The sequence below is a fragment of the Caretta caretta genome, chromosome 10 (genome assembly GCF_965140235.1).
Source record: "Caretta caretta isolate rCarCar2 chromosome 10, rCarCar1.hap1, whole genome shotgun sequence".
NCBI classification, from domain to species: Eukaryota; Metazoa; Chordata; order Testudines; family Cheloniidae; genus Caretta; species Caretta caretta.
The window spans coordinates 18,954,991-18,974,314 of record NC_134215.1 but is presented as its reverse complement, the minus strand read 5'-3'; the positions used below and the strand labels follow the sequence as shown (position 1 = coordinate 18,974,314).

At 41.7% G+C, this 19,324-nt stretch overlaps 2 protein-coding genes across 3 annotated transcripts in view; both read left to right on the top strand.

Moving 5' to 3' along the window:
- Positions 1-19,324, top strand: part of XYLT1 (xylosyltransferase 1) — a 341,106-nt gene that overhangs the window by 173,911 nt on the left and 147,871 nt on the right. The window lies entirely within an intron of this gene.
- Positions 6,582-8,520, top strand: LOC142073461 (uncharacterized). The gene is made up of 2 exons (XM_075133303.1): positions 6,582-7,039; positions 8,023-8,520. Exons 1-2 carry the CDS (start codon positions 6,868-6,870, stop codon positions 8,484-8,486), a joined length of 636 nt encoding a protein of 211 aa, XP_074989404.1. The 5' UTR covers positions 6,582-6,867; the 3' UTR covers positions 8,487-8,520.

Sequence of the window (19,324 nt, the reverse complement as noted above, 5' to 3'; positions counted from 1 at the left end):
CAGTCCCTGCATGACTGACACCAACTCTGAGTCATCAGTAAAGGAGTATTGTCACATGGTATCTAAATAATTTCTTCTTTGATCCAGGTCATCAGACTCCCACATCGATCTCAAATCTACCCTTGGTCATTGGTGGCTGCAGATTAGTACTCCTTGATCTAGATCTTTGGTGCTTTAGTTCAGATGGACACATATGTTTCCAGTTCACTTTAGGACTTTTTGTAACATGCACTTTTTAATTAAAGAAAAGTCCCTATTAAGAATGGAGAGCCCGGAGCGAAGTTGGTTTATTTCCCTTTGGCTCCTATGTCATCTTTGCTCAGTTTATAAGTCAGAACAGGTTTTCTTCTACCTTCAGCCCTAGGGCAACCTGGCTCATAAATAAAATAGAAAAAAAATCAAACTGACCTTTTTCTGTGTCATACATCAGCACTGAGGGAGTTCTTCCCAGATCAGGGTGTTTTCTCACCTGCTTCTACTGATGCTGCTGCTCTGTCACACAGAAATGAAACATTTTGATTTTTAAGCAGCTGCTAAGGAATAAAATATTCTGGTGCACAAGAGTAACTGAGATCTCATCATGCTCTCAAATTTTGTCTAAGACATGCAGACCAGGTACTGTAGATTAATGGAGCTCTTTCTGTTGAATAATATACAGGTATATTTTGTGCTTCTATAATTCCTTTTGTCTGAGGACTTCAAAGTGCTATATAGAAAGAGGTAGGCTACATTGTGGTCACTTCACTTGCCCCTAAAATTCAGCCATTTCTGGGGTAGAATACAGCAGCAGTTCAACAATGTATGAGCAAGACTACACAACTGTTAGATAGGAAGTGAAATACAATTTAAACTGGAGGGGAAATGTAGATAAGCAGGACATAGGTAGCTTAGCTAGAATTTGACCCTTTGACCATAAAAATGATTCTGTTAAAATGCTAAATAGTTATCCTTAGGTTATATATGTATATTGACAGCTGAAGAGACAGCTTTGTTTAGTTTTCAGAAATTTCACAGTATGTTTTTTGACTCATTTGGTTTGATCCAAAATTTAAAGAGTGTGGGACCAATTCCATAAAGATTATTGGATCTATCTCTGTTTCTTTTGGTTTAGCCATTGCAAGCCACAGTCATTGCTGAGACTTCTCTTCACGCCTTAAATCTATTCGGCAACATGGTAAAAATTCTGAGTATAAGCTCTTTGAGGCTGGCATTGAAGAGCTGGTGCATACGCAGACCCAACAAAACTTAATTTGCTGCTCCACAGATGACTCCTGTTGCAATAAATTTACTGTGAATAGACTAATTGCAAAATAACCTTAATTGAGTAGTTATCAATGAACAACATCCTGTGGAACAAAACTGCTTACAATTAATAGCATTTAAGCTATAAACTATTCCTCTGTAGAAAGCTAAGGATGTAATTACATCACATATGGAGATTGTGTTCACCTCTGGAAATCATTATGCCAGTGTTTCCTTCATTATGAAGGGTAGTTTTGGCTTTGACTTCGAACAACAGCACTTGTATTTTATGCTAAATGAATTTATGAAAATATAAAGGGTCTGAGTCTCTTTTCTTACAGCAGTAGGAATAAGGTGCTACTCCAGTGAGGTCAGTGGAGTGGCACCAGTGTAAATCTGGGGTCAGTGGGGAAGAATCAGACCCCACAGGATATGTACTAGACCATTACATATGATAAAGCAAACCTGTTAAAACCATCTGTCTCTGTGTATGATGGAAGAAGAATATAACCATGTAAATATTCTTTATAGGATCAGGATTTAAAGGCTTCTTGCAGAGGGGAAGGGAAATAAGAGTTCTCTCAGCTTGCAGAACGGGGCAATGTTGTCTCTGCATCTTCCTGTTGACTGTCCTGAGAGATTTCAGAAGCTCTTCTGAGAGACCTTAGCATTTTGAACTCAGCATATCTGAAGGAAGTCAGTTTGTGGCAAGATAGAATTGGGAATCTCATCCCAAAACATCAGAAAAAATACCGCCATGCCCAAATGTTGATCATGTCAGCACAATCTTGTGTGGGTTTCCCCTTTCCCTGAAGGAAAACACCCTGTGAAAGGGGGTTAGGGCAGCTGTAACTGGCCAACCAATGGTAGTATGGGATTTGTAGGCCCTGGACCACCCTGGTGCTGGGAATCAGTGCAGGGCTACACGGTCTCTGTACAGACAGTCCTTTCCTCCTTCAGGTGTTCTGAAGTACATGCAGCTCACAGGACATTGACAAGTTTAAGAGGCAGGGCCATGCTCGCATTTCGAGAGAGCAAATGTCAACCCTCCTTCGCCACTAAACAACAGCCCCCTTCCCCCAGTCCAACTGAATGATGATTTTAAGGTTTTAAGTGGCATGGAAGTTTTGGCTTGAAGTGATATGACATCAAACACCAGGAAATAGATTTTCAAAATTTGTCACTTTTAAGGAAATGCTAAGAACAAGCAAAATACATTTCTAGCAACAAAAGCAGAGGGTGGAAATAGGCTTGAAACTTTCAGCCACTCAAAATCTTGTAGTAAAATGTCAACTTCATAGCACCTTGAAATGGGAGGGGTGGTGGTAAATGTAGAAGGAAAGTAATGACCAAATATGTCCCAGGAATAAACCTTCTGAGATAAGAGCAGAGGGATGGGGGTTGCTTAGTGAAAGCTTTGGTTAAGAATTACTGCGCACAGAAGACATGATGAGGAAAGAAGAGATGCTTGAGTGTCTAATGCCTCTGTGTGATATTGAAATGCACATGTAGACAGAGAAAAGTCAGTCAGATGGGCCATACCTACAGAAAATTGTCGGTGTGATGTGAAGGCAAGAGCTGGGCAGATTGGGGGAAAGGCTGCCAAGCAGAAGGAAAGATACACATATACACGTACACATGTTGACATAAAATATTTTTTCAGTCTCTTGACTATATTTATTACATTGATGTCACTGGTGAAATCTCCAAGGCAAAATAGAAGGGACTGAACTGTGCTATTTTTGTTCTGGGCTGACCAAGTCTGTCTCTCTGTCTTCCTGACCTGATGAGACCCTCAGGTTAGACAAATAAGTGAATAAAGTGGAAAACTGCTCAGTGCAGGCCCTCTGTAAATTCTAATTTTTTTCTTGAGTTGTGAAGAAACAGTAGGTTTCCAGGATTCGGTTGACAGAGTCCATACTTTAAAATCTGCTGTGCATCGATCATTCTGAAGACATAAATACATTATTTTCCACATACAGTGCAATGTGATTTATCCAAATGTAAAACCATTGGCTAAACAAAGATTTGGATGGAAGGGAGAACTCTTTGGCCAATTATCTGCAGTCTGTGCTCAAAGCTTCTACCACTGAGGCACAATAAAGAGATGATGGCAGGCATGCCAGCCAGCTGTACAGAGTTTTTCTAGGTTTTCAGCCCTGTAGTGTATTGAAGAATGATATCTGACTTTTCCAACTGGCTTTAAGAAGGTGGCCTCCCTGAAGATATCAGTAGTTGTGCAGACCCAGGGGACATATTGTAACCAAACTTTGATTTGCTTAAACAGTATTGGGCAGTATTTGTTCAAAAGTGGTGGCAAAATAAAGCCTTAAAATATGTAAACTTTGATGTCTCTTTCTAAAAAGAGATTAACTTTTTGAATTCTGGGGGACAAGGTTTTTCATTTGTTGTGGCTTCAAGAGCCAGACACTTTTAATGCAGATTGTCCAAACCCAGACTGCCCTATTGTAGAAGAAACCAAACACCCACAATATTTGGAATATATAGTTACAGAGAATGTAAACAACCTAGCCCTCCTCCCTAAAAGTGTTTTAGAAATTGTACGATTATTTTAGGACTCCCTGGGCTTTATGGGGCAAGTGTTTGTTTATTTTGTAATTGTTTCACTTGGAAGTGAGAAAGAAAAGGTTTAGGGAACTCATCTCTATTGAAATGCCAACACAGTAGACATGAAGCCAGTGTTAAAAGGAATTAATGCCATTTTAAGACTCCAGGCCATAATTTGGCCATTTCCATTGCAAGTGAGTATTTCTTAAATAGAATATACTTTTAACACAGCAGACTCTTTTTCTTCTTCTTCAAGTAATCATGGTTTCTGTAGAAAAAGAAAGTGACAAGAAGCCTGTAGCTCAGCAGCCATGGAAAAGATTTTGAAGTTACTCAATATAAATTTAGAGTGATGAACAAACACTCATCATTTGATGATAGTTTGAGGGCTTGTTAAAAGTGAATAGGGCTTGATTCTCCTCTCACACAGTTTTAGCATCCATGAAATGCCATTGATCAACTATCCAATGATGTCAAAAGACTCCTGATTCATACCAGCATAAGCAAGAGCAGAATAAGGCCCAACATCTGTCTTCTGTTCATGCCAGGAAGCTTTGTGGACGAATGGACGTGCACAATAAGCTCTGAAGTATACTACATACAGTTTTACAAACACTTTATTTCTGGCAAGGTCATGGTGAAATCCTGGACGTAGAGAAGTCAATGGCAAAAGTCCCATTGAGTTCAGTAAAGACAGGATTTAACCCCTCATTCTCTCATCATCCATTCAGGCAGAAGTGTCACTCCTTTATTACATATGGTACTTGCTGAAGCCAGATCATCATAACACATTTTATTTATTGGGTACTTATCCATCAGTGCTGTTCCGTCTCTTACCGTGAAATCCAATAGAATTTAATAGAGAATTGTATCCTTTCTGTAGAATTCAAACCAGCTAATGGAATTTTATTGCAGGAATATATCATTTTCTATTGAGTCCAATCTTATGGCTTGTTTACAGTAATTTCTATTGATACCTATTAAATTACAGTGGATTTTTCCATAGGCATAAGGCACTAGGCACTCTGAAATAAAAAGTTCTCCAAATGGCTAACCGCACAATCTTCCTCAAAGCTTGGGCTTAAAATGTATAAAGATTATCTATTCTGCCTTCTAAAGACTCATGCCGAATAATCTAAAAAGGCAAAAGGGTATGTACATTTAGAGGATGCCAGGAGCTCAGTGTTATGAAAAGCTTTAAATGTTAAAACCAAAGTCTCGATCTCCTTGTACTCACTAACAGATGGCCATGGTGGAAAGGAACCATATGGTAGGGAGAATCCTCTCTCCCCATCTCTGACATCCACTGCACTGCTGGATTTCTGAACCAGCTTTTGGGAGTTTGAAAAGTTCCTCGTCTTGAATTCTGAGGACAACTATCCTCCTACCCCCAAACAATCTCTCTTTAGATTTCCAAGATGGCGAGTGAATGATCTTCTCTGCAATACATGTATTCCATGGATCAGCTATTGGGAGAAGCTTACATGTAGAGAATTTGTCACCATCCTCCTCACTCTGAATTACACCAGAATACAATTTTCACTATTATGATCAATTAGCCTTCAGACATACTGTTCTTAAAAGACATTGGTCTTACCACATTGCAATATCAAAGAGGCTGGCTATCACAGTGCTGCTTTTTTTCTATAAATCTTCCTAATTGTATTAGTGGACTGCAATTGAAGGCCTATCTTTATGTAACTAGAATATAATTACCTGCATTGTTCTTTTTGTTGTTTAGTGCATGCTTTTTTCTAGAGCATTTCATACCCCAAGGAACCGTGAGGTATTTTGTTCTACTCTTGTTTCATTTGTGTAGCTGGTAAAAACTAGTAAGAGTACAGTTATCAAATGAGCATACACCTTTGTTTGTGACTAGATTTCAGCTCTCTGTTCTGTTTTTCTTAATTGGAAATGGTTTCCATCCAGCCAAGGGATATTATGGTGCAGAAGAATATTTTAAATCATACTACTTTTAGATTGAAAGCTTGTGTGTGTGCAGCATAATATTACTGAGGTTGACATTAATATGACTAAATAGAACTATACATTTCCACATTCACCATCTGCTTGTGCGCTGTGAGTCATTTTGTTTTTTAATTTACGAAATAGAATAGCTGGCAAGGACAGGTTTTTAACTTACCAAATAGCACGGAGGGGAAGGAAAGTTTAAGAGAAAAGTTTACTAAGATCTTGTTTTACCCATTATAGTTTTTACAATGGGCCAGAGTTTCAAAGATATTTAGGTGTTTAAAGATGCAGATTGACCCCAGTGGGACTGTCAAAGTGCCTAAGTAAGCCCTACCTCCAATTGATTTCAAGCTGCTTAGGCACTTCTGAAAATTCCACTAGGCCCAGATCTTCCTAAGGCCTGATCTACACTACGAGTTTGTCAGATTTAGCAGCGTTAAATCCGAATTAACCCTGCACCCGTCCACACAACAAAGCCATTTTTTCGACATAAAGGGCTCTTAAAACCGATTTCTGTACTCCCCAACGAAGGGATTAGGGCTGAAATCGACATCGCCATTTCGAATTAGGGTTAGTGTGGACGCAATTCGAAGGTATTGGCCTCTGGGAGCTATCCCACAGTGCACCATTGTGAACGCTCTGGACAGCACTCTGAACTCGGATGCACTGGCCAGGTGTACAGGAAAAGCCCCGGGAACTTTTGAATCTCATTTCCTGTTTGGCCAGGCAAGCTCATCAGCACAGGTGACCATGCAGTCCCAGAATTGAAAAAGAGCTCCAGCATGGAACGAACGGGAGGTACTGGATCTGATCGCTGTATGGGGAGATGAATCCGTGCTATCAGAACTATGTTCCAAAAGACGAAATGCCAAAACATTTCAAAAAATCTCAGAGGCCATGAGGGACAGAGGCTACAGCAGGGACGCAACACAGTGCCGCGTGAAACTTAAGGAGCTCAGACAAGCGTACCAGAAAACCAAAGAATCAAACGGACGCTCCGGGACAGAACCCCAGACAAGGCGCTTCTATGCTTAGCTGCATGCAATTTTAGGGGGGGGGCCCGCCACCACTACCCCACCCCTGTCCATGGACTCCGATGATGGGGTATTCTCCGCCATGGCTGAGGATTTTGCAGATGGGGAAGATGAGGAGGAGGAGGACGAGCCTGGGGAGACCGTTCTCCCCGACAGCCAGGATCTTTTTATCACCCTGACTGAAATACCCTCCCAACCCAACGAAGCCAGAGAAGGGACCTCTGGTGAGTGTACCTTTTTTAATACAATGCATGTTATAAAAGCAAGCGCTTTTTTAATGATTAGGTAGCCCTGAGGACTTGGGATGCATTCGTGGCCAGTACTGCTACTGGAAAAGTCTGTTAACATGTCTGGGGATGGAGCAGAAATCCTCCAGGGACATCTCCATGAAGCTCTCCTGGAGGTACTCTTTAAGCCTTTGCAGAAGGTTTCTGGGGAGAGCAGCCTTATTCCGTCCTCCATGGTAGGACACTTTACCACGCCATGCTAGTAGCAAGTAATCTGGTATCATTGCATGACAAAGCCTGGCAGCGTATGGTCCCAGTGTTTGCTGCCATGCAAGGAACATCCGTTATTTATCTCTCTGTGTTATCCTCAGAAGAGTGATATCGTTCACAGTAACCTGGTTGAAATAGGGGAATTTGATTAAGGGGACATTCAGAGGTGACCGTTCCTACTGGGCTGTTTGCCTGTGGCTGAAAAGAAATCCTCCCCACAGTTAGCCACACGATGGGAGAGGGGGCCATTGGCGCTGAGCTGTTCGTGTTTGGCTAGCAGAGATCTTCCCTGATACCAGCCAGGCGGTGTGGGGAGGGAAAAAGTGATCATCCCAGAGAATTGGATGGGAGGAGGGGGTTAGTTTGGTTTCTGTTGCTGCACGTTAACAGGAAAACTGCAGCACTAAATGGCCAACTCAACGGGCTTTGCTTGGTATGGGAAAGGAGGGGGCTGCTGTTATGAAGGTTGCAGAAGCCGAAAGACTATGGCTTACCATGGCCACCTGCAAGCCGAATTCTGTTGCCCGGCCCTGCATGTGTGATCTCTAACATCAAAGCTGCAGGCACTCAATATAAGATGCAAAATGCGACCTTGTACCAAAATCACATGTGCTATGTAATGTGAATAGTGTTGTTCACCGTGAAAGAGTATAGCCATTGTTCTGTAAAATGTATCTTTTAAAATACTTCACTCCCTTTTTTTCCTCCAGCAGCTGCAAATGTTTCAAGCCTCCCTCCTCTGTCTCAAAGGCTATCTCAGATAAGGCGGCGAAAAAACCCCACGCGCGATGAAATGTTCTTTGAGCTCATGCAGTCGTCCAGCACTGACAGAGCTCAGCAGAATGTGTGGAGGGACACAATAGCAGAGTACAGGAAAACGGCCAATGAACATGAGGAGAGGTGGCGGCAGGAAGATCAGAGGAGGCATGGGGAAACGCTGGGGCTACTGCGGGATCAAACGGACATGCTCCGGCGTCTGGTGGAGGTTCATGAACGGCAGCAGGATCACAGACTGCCGCTGCAGCTCCTGCTTAACCGCCCTCCATCCTCCCCAAGTTCCATAGCCTCCCCACCCAGATGCCCAAGAACGCGGGGTGGGAGGCTCTGGGCACCCAACCACTCCACCCCAGTGGACAGCCCAAGCAACAGAAGGCTGGCATTCAACAAGTTTTAAAGTGGCCTTTTCCTTCCCTCCTCCCACACCCCATCCAGGATACCTTGTGAGTTATCTCCCTATTTTTATAATAATTAAATAAAGAATACATGTTTTTTAAATGATAGTGACTTTATTTCCTTTGTAAGCAAGCTGTGGGTTTTCATCAAGGAGAAACAAACAGAAGTGTCACACAGTACCCTGGCCAGTCATGAAACTGGTTTTCAAAGCTTCTCTGATGCGCACCGCTTCCTGCTGTGCTCTTTTAACTGCCCTGGTGTCTGGCTGCACGTATTCAGCAGCCAGGCAATTTGCATTAACCTCCCACCCCGCCATAAACGTCTCCCCCTTAGTCTCACAGAGATTGTGGAGCACACAACAAGCAGCAATAACAAAGGGAATATTGGTTTCAGTGAGGTCTGAGCGAGTCAGTAAACTGCGCCAGCAACCCTTTAAATGTCCAAATGCACACTCTACCACCATTCTGCACTTGCTCAGCCTGTAGTTGAACAGCTGCTGACTACTGTCCTAGGTGCCTGTGTACGACTTCATGAGCCAGGGCATTAAGGGGTAGGCTCGGTCCCCAGCGATAACTATAGGCATTTCAACATCCACAACAGTTATTTTCTGGTCTGGGAAGTAAATCCCTTCCTGCAGCCGTTTAAACAGACCAGAGTTCCTGAAGATGCGAGCATCATGAACCTTTCCCGGCCATCCCACATTGATGTTGGTGAAACGTCCCTTGCAGCAGCACCATTGAAAAGTACCCTTTGCAGTTTATGTACTGGCTGCCCTGGTGGTCCGGTCCAAAGATAGGGATATGTATTCTGTCTATAGCCCCACCACAGTTAGGGAATCCCATTGCAGCAAAGCCATCCACTATGACCTGCACATTTTCCCAGAGTCACTACCTTTGATAGCAGCAGCTCAATGATTGCGTTGGCTACTTGGATCACAGCAACCACCACAGTAGATTTGCCCACTCCATATTGATTCCCAACTGATCAGTAGCTGTCTGGCGTTGCAAGCTTCCACAGGGCTATTGCCACTCACTTGTGAACCGTGAGGGCTGCTCTCATCTTGGTATTCATGCGCTTCAGGGCAGGGGAAAGAAAGTCAGAAAGTTCCATGAAAGTGCCCTTACACATGCGAAAGTTTTGGAGCCACTGGGAATCATCCCAGACCCACCAGTCTGTGCTTGTTTCCTGGGCCCAGAATCAGCGATCCACAGCATGAGTCTGCCCCATTAACGCCATGATCTCCAAATTGCGGAGGATCGCGGTTTTAGAGAAAAGTGTGTTCATGTCGTCATCACCATGCTGCTGTCGCCTCCTCGCCTGGTTTTTCAGGTGCTGGTTCTGCATATACTGCACGATAATGCGCGAGGTGTTTACAATGGTCATAACTGCTGTGGTAAGCTGAACGGGCTCCATGCTTGCTGTGCTATGGCATCTGCTCCTGCTCAAGTATTTTCAAGTAAATCTTACAATCCCTATAAGAGTCAGGCATTCACTATTTTAACTTAAGATCATACCAGAAGAAAGTAAGGAGGATGTTCTGGTCACCCAGGAATGAATGGAAATTGAGACTAGTGTCAGTGTCCAGGGCTGGAAGCATTCCTGTGGCACCACTCAGTGGAAAAACTTGACCCTAGGCAAAGCACACCTACCAGTATTCTGGGCCCAGGAATAGCTTTTCTGGCACTTCACTGATTTTGAAAGCGTGTCATCGACACAGAAATGAAAGACAAATGAGCCAGTAATTTAGACCAAGTTCCAGAGAAGTCCTTGCAGCAGGCTTCAAATATCAGAGGCATGAATATTGCTCTGCCTTCCGAAGAGGAAACTATTAAAGTTATCCACTTGGTAGAGCTCCTAAATCCAGTTAAAAGAAAAGGAGTACTTGTGGCACCTTAGAGACTAACCAATTTATTTGAGCATAAGCTTTCGTGAGCTACAGCTCACTTCATCGGATGTCTCTAAGGTGCCACAAGTACTCCTTTTCTTTTTGCGAATACAGACTAACATGGCTGTTACTCTAAATCCAGTTAGATATAGCACCATTTGTTGCCCCCAAGAGAGTGAGGCCTGCCTGGGATCAGCACCAAGGTCCACACCTTTTATTTGTTGTTGTTTTGTTTACTGCAGTGTGTGGATGTCCTTGCCAGAGCTGGAAAAAGTATCTTACTTGTGTTTTTCTTTTATAGCCTATAATTACTGTAGGCTGTAAAACTTTGGATGAGACAGGAACAAATTGAGTTGGGGGTTTCAGTGTAGACCAGACAGGGCTGAGAATATTATATACAGAGCTGGTCCAGACAGAAATCTTATTTGGAGAAATAAAACATGTGTGTATGTTGACTATATATATATATATGTAGATATAGATATTTTTTAAAAAATAAATAAATCTATATATATAAAATTTATTTTTAAAATATATGTATTGAACCAGCTCCTGCCATACCTCACAGAAATCAATAGGAAGTTCTTGAATCAAGAGTGATGGTTCTTTCTGTTGCATCATAAAAACTAATAGTGCACTGGGCTGGGACTTGGAAACTTGGGTTCTGTCCCTGGAGCTGCCGCTGGCCTGTTAGATGACCTTCAGCAAGTTACTTCACCTCTGTGTGCCTCATTTTCCTCCTTTGTAAAGATTTATACACAGAAGCTACATAGAGTAGCTAGGTAGCACTTCTCTTTTAAAATCAGTTTCGGACCTGCTTATCATAAGCTTGACAAAAGTTTACAGTTTTGTTTTGACTGTTTTTTGGCTCTCTGTCTTTTACAGGAGGTAGACATCTCAGCATGAGAGTACAGTGTTTTAAAGAAATAAGGTGATGATTCTGTCTCTGAAGATATGTAATGTTTCTGAAGGGGAACATATGGAATCCTACCACCATAAAAAGCTTAATGTCTTGTTCTCTAGCCTACCATCATTCTCTCCACATTAGTTCTATAAAGTGAAAGACTGACTTATTGTGCCTGGTGCTGTTAATTTATTAGCAGGTCGCTGTTGTGGATTCTTTAGCTTTAGGTTGAAGCAAGGTGTACGGGTGTGAACTTAGTGTGTCAATTTTCTACTGTATATGATCCCAACTGCATCTGTAAAACTCAGTAGCTTTGGCCTGTTACATGAACTGACGTGCTAGTCACAGCTGTCACTTGTGTGCATGTTTATGAAATATCCAGTGTTTCACTTAATTAATTTTGCATTAGAGGCCTGATAAAGCAGGGGTTCTCAACCTTTTTCTTTCTGAGATCCCCTCCCCCCACATGCTATAAAAACTCCAGGGCCCAGGGGGGGCGGTTCGGGGCTCTGCGGGGGAACCCCCTTGGGCATAAGCATAGTTTGACTTATATTTTGGGGGAGGGAGAGAAGTCAGTGGGGGTGTGTGGAACTGCCCCCAGGACTGCCTGGCTCTGGGTAAGGAACTGCCGTGTGGGGGCGCAATGGCCCCCGGACCTTCAAACTACGTCCATGGGCTCAGAGTTTCCGCCCCCGGAGAGCATCAGGGCTCAAGGCTCTGGGATTCAGCCCTGCAGTTCCTGGCTTTAGCCCCATGTGAGGAGCTGTGGCTTGGGGCTTCAGCCCCGTGGCTCCCAGCTTCAGCCCCGTGGTGAGCATCAGAGCTTGAGCCCCATGGGGGCACCAGGGTTCTGGGATTCAGCCCCATGGAGGACGCTGGGCTTGGGTCTTCAGCCCTGTGAGGGACCAGGGCTCTACAGCCCTCCTAAAAGAGCTTGTGACCTCCCAGGTGGTCGCGGACCCCCACTTGAGAACCACTGTGGTACAGCACAGTAATAACTTTCCATCTTGATTCTGTAACTATTAACTTATCTGGTATTTAAGCACCAAAACGAATCCATTTCCTTTGCCTGAGAATGGCTAGGCCTGGTTACAGAACACAGCAGTCTTAGAAATGTATTTGGTTCCCAGGGTAAATTTCCTTTAGGTAAAATGACAAAGCAGTATTTTTTCATTATCTATCAGCTACCCATGAGAGATTGGATTTAGGTCACAATTTATTACCCTGTGGAATTGAATCCAATATTTAATACAATGCCAGCTATTCTGATATGAGAGTATTTTAATGGCTGTGAAATGTATACAATGATAAAGTAATTTCAGAGATTTGTAGAATACATCTGAGGCAATTTGATGTGTACAAACCCTGGGGTTGAAAATTGGATATAGGATAAACATGGAAAATGGGGATTGATTGGTAGAAGGTTGCAATAATGTCTGCCTTGGTATACCTTTTAAAGTTTAAATTATTAATCTAATACAGTCTTCTAAACTTTTAGAAGCCTCTAAGTTGGCATTAAATCAATGTTAAATCTTCAAACACAGAAAGATTCCATAATTCAAACCGATAGAGTAAAACATATCAGAAGGAATAATGATTCATCTTAATATTTTAAAGTGGAAAAGATATTATTCTACATTTATTAGATTACTTACTGGGAATCCCCGTAAGGGGACTGAGCCATAAATCAGAGGAACAAAGATCAGGAGACCAAGATAATACCTAGAAAGAAAGGTAAAGCTCTGCATTGGTTTGGAAGTTGGGAGCAAATTCTGGCTGCCTGCATGTGTAATCCCTATGTGTGTGAAAATGAACACCATAAAGCAGTGTTATTTTACGTTCATATTCTGGCTGTTCCAGGGTAACACAATCCCTACAAAGATCGCTGCGTAGATTGCTCATCTCAGAAGGCGTGTAAGGGCCACAGGTATATTGCTGAGTACTGTATGTGCTAAAATTCATGAATCATACCCTCTGATTCCTAAGACCACCTTTCTGAGACTCAGAATGTGGAAAACAAATGGAGAATCCATGGACTGTAAGCGCCGCAGGAGCCATGATGAAGGTGCAACTGTAGCAGCCTGTTTTCCCTTGTGGAAGTGACTATGTGGGTAAAATTCACCCCTGTGCAGAGAGCCAGCACAAAGCGTGGGTGCCACTTAAGCTCTCAATATAGTCTCATTTTCTCTTACAGATTCCACCCACCAATTTTATCTGATTTAGAGAGACTCTCATGTGTGCCTCACAGCAGACCTGCGGACTTTGAATTTCACTGTACAGGATACAATATATAATGAAAAACATCCTCATTCAGCAACTCTTCTATAGCAAAGGCAGGGATTGGTTATATCAGGATATAGGACAGAATCAGCAAGCATGGCTTGAAGGAACTCTTCTGGTGTCTATATGCTAATTTAATCATGCCAAAGAGGAATCCAACATACTCAATCAAGGAAAAAGAAAATCCTGCTTCAGGCAGTAACTAAACCTGGTGAAAATTCAGGGTCAGTTTAGGATATGTAGTAACCTGGTATTAAGAGAATGAAGTGCACTGTTTTGACAAGTGACCCGTGGGAAAGTGGAGGAAATACATTCCTGCTATACTATGCACACATTTAGCAAGGCTGTCTGGTATGTGGACAGTGTTTTTTCCCTTCTGATTTACTGTCGATGAAAAGATTCAGATCCTACAGCCATAGACCTTAAAATAAGGACATTTAGTGGGTGAAGAGCACCTCTTAAACATTAATGTGAAATTCTCTTTGAATATTATAAAGTTTATTTTCTGAGGTGGCGATGGGAAGAAGGACCAGACGGTGAAACTGAAGCTCCAAACAAGTTTTGATCTTCCAGAAGAGAAGAACCTCCTACATCTAAAATAATCAGATAACTACAGTGGCACAAAATTTTCACAGGCAGAACTTACTTGGTCTTTAGTTTTCATTACAAATTCAAAATTAGGCAGGGCGTGTATACCTGCCATCAGACCTGGGTGAGCATTGAGTGATTCAGCTCTGTACGTAAACCCCCTCAGCAGAAATAACTGAGATTGAACATCTCCATTTATTATTTTGGCTGAGAATTTTAGGTGCCAGATTCTCAGCTGGGGTATGCCAGTATCACTCCATAGGGTTAAACCAGGCCCCCAACTGACAGTGCATCTTCTTTGAAATATCATCTTGTGTTTTAACTACACAAAGGAGAAATGCAGAAAGTCTTGTGTTTCTTCAAATTAACTTGATTAAGATGGATTGGAGATTGCATAATTTGACTCAGTGGGCACTTTAACATCCCTAGAACTTCAGGCTTCAAAGAACAGTTACTGCTGCAGCTGAGACACCCTACCTGGACTTGTTTATTGCTTTGAACAGGGAAACACACTTTTACCATTCATAATCGCCTATAAAGAAATTTAACGGTTATTTAAAATGCTCTGTTTGGAAGGGTAGGTAGTTATTCATTAATAATGCATCCGTGCAGCAACAAAAAAGAGACAGTAACGGGGAATGGCAAGGCCTATGCGTGTCTCAAGACTTTTTTTAAGTGCCTGATATCCCCAGGGTTAGCTCATCAATGTGCAGCTACTCTAAGGATCTTCTGATTGCCCACAGATGGGGCAGTGTCTTTATAAAATACTGAATTAGTCATGAATGTATCTTTTAATTAAAAGTAAATCTAATAGTGACTCTTGCAAAAACCATCTCACCACATTGGGTGGTTAAGGGTATCAACAAACTGGTTCTTGAAATGGATTCAATGGAAAATTCTATCATAGGCTAGTGAAAAGGAAACACAAACTGAAAAGTCAATAACATCCTTGAGGGGGAGAGGTTTTAAGGTGAAGAACCGTGAAAGAAAGAAAAAACCCAATACTTTGAGCCACTGCTTATTAAAATGTCTGCTAAAAGGAATAAGTAATTAAAGTATAAACTTTTGCAAACTAATGATGTTTGCATACAGCGGGCTTCTTCAAGTAATGACAGTGTAAATGAGGATTATTTCTACCTGGTGTAAATGAAATCAGAATTTGGCCAGCTGAGCATTGTTTCAGTATGCCAATAAAATTGGAAATTTGTCGTAGTAACTGCCGACTATCAGAGCCACACCGTTGTCTCACTGGTGCTAAGGAATAGCATGGATAAATGATGAGATGTGTCTCTATGCCTTAGAGATGTTCTGTTCTTCGTATTATTTGTTACCGTTTTACTTTCATGCTAAGGGATTACTAGATTTCCAATTTGTACTATCTTTGCATGGTAATTGGTAGTCAAGAGAATTACTTGGGGTGCAAGATTTAATATTAATTCCTGTTGTCATGCAGATAGTGAATTAGCTTTTCTAGACTCCATCATATGTTCTCAGCAGGCACATATGTAATTAAAATGAACACGCATTGGGTTTCATATTAGCACTCAGAGTCTGCCTGTGGCAAAAGGTCTCTAAATTCCTTTGGGATTGGATACCCAGGCAATGTAATTATAGTATCAGTAATAATTTGTAGATTTTATATTCAGTATTTTATTATTCTGGAGTAATGTTAACTCTTTCCAAACCATGTGGCTTTCAGGTGTAGGCCACATCTTTGAAGAATAATCTCATTAATCCATAGAGTTTCTGGCAAAATGGGTATCCTAATAAGTTGGAGCCAGTGAGTATATATATATGCAGTATATCATTAAACATCTAAAGAGTTAAGAAGGTTATTTATTGTATTGAATCAATATATGTGAATGTTACTTCAGAATTGAAACTTTTTTTTTTATTAAAAAGCACTTTATTTACTATAACAGTGAAGTCAAGATTGGAGACCAGTTTCTTTTATAATCTTGTTTTCACACACACATAACTTTTACTTTTAGGGATGAAAATTTTGATACTTCTTCTGTCCTTGAGATATATATATATATTTAAAAAGTTTAATTTTTTGATGAAACTCCCTTCAGTTGTTTTTGATTTACAATTAAGTGGAAAAAGTACTCTTTTTTTTCTGATTGTAGAATAAACTTACAACTACACTTTTAAAAACCCAGGTTACAACAAAAACAGCTCAGAGTTGAAACTTGGAATAGACAGAATCTTCTCTGAGGAATAGTGACTTTTCCTGGGGGAAAAAATAAGAAAGCTATATATCATTGAAAAACTTCTGAAAGCATGTGCAGTAGGCCTCCCATCATCATAATTTGTACGTTACCTTAATTAAATCCCACCATGTGTGTTGTATTGCTGCACATTCTCCCTCTTTTGCTTCACTATGGGGCTAAAGATGCTGTTCTGGGAACAGTTTGCATGAGGGAGATTGTGTATTACTGAACCACAAGCAATACAATCTTCTAAAATTAGTTACTTTTAGTATTGACTCATCTCACTGTTGTGTGATTTGTCAGTCTTGTCTGCCTGTGAAGAAAGGGATCTATGTATTAAATATAGAAACAGTTCAGCATTTCACATTTCAGCTCTGAATATATCAGAAATTAAGTTGGACAAATTGTTTGTAATCTTTCCAAATGTTAAAATAAAGATAGCCATTTGGTTGATTTTGATTGCTTTTTCTAAGCTACGATGACAGATCCTCAAGGAAACTCAAAGTTATTAATATGGAGCCAAAATCAATAAAAGTTATACATGAGTAAGGTGAACAGGATTTGGCTCTGACATCCAGTTCTCATTTCATACTGGTTTTGCACTGATGTCATTCCACTGACTTCAGTCGAGTCACTCCTCATTTACAGAAGTGTAAATTAGAGGAGAGTTGGGCCCATATAGTTCATGAACAAATTCCTTGGCTAATGTAATAAGTAACAGCGAGAGATAACTCGGTCCTTATATATAGTTAATACTTTGACAAAGTTTCTCCTCTACCTTGGTGGGTCTTACGCTTTTTGGCAGATTTGCTCGCATTGGAGCTTCATGGCAGCCCTTAGTTTGGCCATTTTTGTGAACCCACAGTCCAGGTCGACTCCTCCTGTGTCTGACCAGGAGTTGGGAGGTTTGGGGGGAACCCGGGCCCGCCCTCTACTCTGGGTTCCAGCCCAGGGCCCTGTGGAATGCAACTGTCTAGAGTGCCTCCTGGAACAGCTGTGCGACAGCTACAATTCCCTGGGCTACTTCCCCATGGCCTCCTCCCAACACCTTCTTTATCCTCACCATAGGACCTTCCTCCTGGTGTCTGATAATGCCTGTACTCCTCAGTCCCCCAACAGTATGCTTTCTCACTCTCAGCTCCTAGCGCCTCTTGCTCCCAGCTCCTCACACGCACACCACAAACTGAAGTGAGCTCCTTTTTAAACCCAGGTGCCCTGATTAGCCTTCCTTAATTGATTCTATCAGCTTCTTGATTGGCTGCAGGTGTTCTAATCAGCCTGTCTTAATTGTCTCCAGAAGGTTCCTGATTGTTCTGGAACCTTCCCTGTTACTTTATTCAGGGAAAAGGGACCTCCTTAGCCTGGGGCTAATATATCTGCCTTCTATTACTCTCCTGTAGCCATCTGTCCTGACCCTGTCACAATACGCTTTTCAAGTCTGAAGTGTAGGGTTCTTATTTTTTTCAGCCTTGAAATCTATGAGAATAAAAAGTTAATTACAATATAGCTAGGCTGAACACTGCCAGGTTTGATCCATTAACGGGTTCTGAGAAGCCAGACAGTTTTCTTGGGAGTTTAAAATGACCATGGTCCCTTTGGTTCTCAGTATGAAGTGAAAAGATGAGGTAGGATACGATTTCATCAAGGTTTGTATGAAGATGCCAGATTCAACAGGTGTGCCTTGACTTGTGCTAATGCCTTAGGCCCCAATTCAGCAGAGCGCTTGTACACATACTTCAGTTTAAGCATGTGAGTTGTCCAACCCTGCTTAAATCAAAACCTGCGACTAGTCCCATTGAACATGTTAAGTGCTCTGCTGAATTAGGGCTGTATTTGCTTAATCTCAAAGAGCTAAGGATGTGAAAACTATGGGACTTCAAATACCTGAAGTATACCTAGCTTCAAAGTTTAGCTTCAAATACCTAGCTAAACGATGGGGTTTTTTTATATTCTACTTCCTGACCCATCAGACGTGGCAGTGTGATGCAGTAGTGGGTGGATTGAGGCATTCCAAGATTATGGTGCAGTGATAGAGGCCAAAAGGTATGATGTGGCAACTATTCCTTAAAATGTTTTTAATGAACAAATTTAAAGCTTCAAAGGATTAAATAGCAACATAAGTCTCTCAGGGATCCATGCACATAGGTAGCTCCCAGTAGTTTAACAGGAGCTAGCTGCATGGACTTGGAGAGAACAGCTATGGACTGGTACATGTAAAACAGTATCAAACACTTAATTTATTTGAAGGCCTTGATAGCTCCGTTTCTTCCCTAGAGTCTTGGCTTTGTGAAGATTTTTCCACTTTCCAGCACCTTCCTTTGGACCCAGATCCTCTAGTTCCCTGTATGAGAGGGGTAGCCGTGTTAGTCTGTATCCACAAAAACAACGAGGAGTCCGGCGGCACCTTAAAGACTAACAGATTTATTTGGGCATAAGCTTTCGTGGGTAAAACCCCCCACTTCTTCAGATGCATCTAGTTCCCTGTTCTCTGTATGTATGGAAGATGGGGGCATGATAAAGCCCCATCATATCCAAACCTTTGACAATCTCTGCAATGATCCTGTTATGGTGCTTTGTCACTCAGTCAGCTGTCAATGTTCAAAGCATTATCTCCCAAAAGAGGTGGCAGTACTTATCCTTGTGTGCTGCTTCACCTCCTGTTTCATCTTGGGACCCTGCAGCTCTTAACCCTCAGCAGTCTAACCTACAGCTAATGTCAGACTTTAACCTGCAGGCTGTTGGTTGTCTCTCCGTTGTCACTATTAAACTTTGGCATTCTTTGTTTTCTCTGGTTTCTTTTCTAAACAAACAAGTACATTTTAGAAACTCTGAGATGCTTCTTGTGTTTCAGACTTTTTCATCTCTTGAATTCATTTTTGCTTAGCATGAGGTGCTGCCAGTCAAAGATTTTTAGTCCTGGTTGTCAATAAAAGCCATGCTCTAAATGCAGGGCTGGCTCCAGGCACCAG